Source organism: Micropterus dolomieu, linkage group LG01 (assembly GCF_021292245.1).
Source record: "Micropterus dolomieu isolate WLL.071019.BEF.003 ecotype Adirondacks linkage group LG01, ASM2129224v1, whole genome shotgun sequence".
NCBI lineage: Eukaryota > Metazoa > Chordata > Actinopteri > Centrarchiformes > Centrarchidae > Micropterus > Micropterus dolomieu.
Genome location: NC_060150.1, coordinates 51,136,201 through 51,137,582, shown reverse-complemented (window position 1 = coordinate 51,137,582; position 1,382 = coordinate 51,136,201). Strand labels below are relative to the sequence as shown.

At 43.9% G+C, this 1,382-nt stretch overlaps 1 protein-coding gene across 1 annotated transcript in view; it reads left to right on the top strand.

The window, feature by feature from the left end:
- Positions 1-246: 246 nt before the first annotated feature.
- LOC123986218 (mas-related G-protein coupled receptor member A6-like) overlaps positions 247-1,382 on the top strand; it is a 1,971-nt gene continuing 835 nt past the window's right edge. The window contains exon 1 of the mRNA XM_046074391.1: positions 247-601. Within this exon, the coding sequence (XP_045930347.1) occupies positions 254-601 (348 nt within the window). The 5' untranslated portion in view covers positions 247-253. The remainder of the gene's footprint in view (positions 602-1,382) is intronic.

Below are 1,382 nucleotides of genomic sequence, written 5' to 3'. Positions count from 1 at the left end.
GGAGTCCAGATATCTAGAACATGCTTACACATTCTTCTTCTTCTTAATATTACTATTATTCTGTGTATTGTTCTGAGCCAACATTAATCCTCTCAGAGGTATTTATAGAGACGTTTTTCAGCTGAGATGCAGAAGAGTTTTGTGTTTTCTGATTGTTGAAGAAAAGTCTCAGGAGGAGAGAGTTCTGAACCGAAGACAGGTTACAGTCAGTGTAATAACCTGATCTCTCAAACAACAGGTTTCACTCTGAAGAATGGAAGGTCTCTACATTAACAGCAGCTCACAGGACCAAACCTACGATTACAGCAACACCACCTCCAACTACCAGAAAAACAGCAACACCACCTCCAACTACCAGAAAAACAGCAGCACCACCTCCAACTACCAGAAAAACATCAGCACCACCTCCAACTACCAGAATTTCAGCAGCATCACCTCCAACTACCAGAATTTCAGCAGCACCACCCCCGACTACCCGGATTACAACGAGTTCTATGAGTATTTCAAAAAACTTGATCTCATCACACATGTGGTGATACACATAATCATTGCTGTCGGCCTTCCTCTGACCCTGGTGGCCATCTATGCTCTTTATTCTATGGTATGTACATTCTGACTGAGAGTTATTTATTTCTGTCTGTGTGGTGTGTCTGTCCTACAGTCTGTCTGTCTGTAAAGGATCTGGATCTGGTTTGGGGGCTAGGTGTCAGGGGGCTGGGACAAAGGCTTGGAATGATCTATAACCTGACAGGTATAATTGACTCCAGAATTCAAATGTCCATGAAGCTGATTTGACCCTAAACACATGCAGTTTCCATGTGTGGCTCCATTCCAGCCTTCTCTTAAACTGTTGAGCTTAATGACTCTATCAAGTTCTTTGCCTCCAGTTCTTATTTGTGCGATCCTCCCTGAAATGCTGATTCAAGGAGGAGAGAGGCTCACCTTGCAAACACAAACATGAGCCTCAAACTGCGACTCCAGTCTGGTGCGTCTGTCTGATAAATCCAGCTCATGTGTTTGAGCCAGAACTCTTCATATCTGTGGCTGAAAAACTGCTGCAGAAGCTGCAGGAAATCTGGCCCTTAGTCTTGTTCCTGCACTGATTGGCCAGTGGGTCATATCTGAGATTTCTGTTGGATGAAAAAGTCAGAAATGACTCTGACTGCAGCTGCTGGGCAGAGCAAGATGACAGATTTGGGAGGAGGTGGACTTCACAACATGTTTCCAACTGCTTGTTGACTTTTACCAATGTTTTCCTGCAGGTGAGAAGAGATCATGTTGCTCCCATCTACGTCATCAACTTTCTCATTACTGACATCCTTCAGTTCTGCTGCATGATCGTTGACGTGGCACCAAATGTGGATGAGAATATATATTTCATC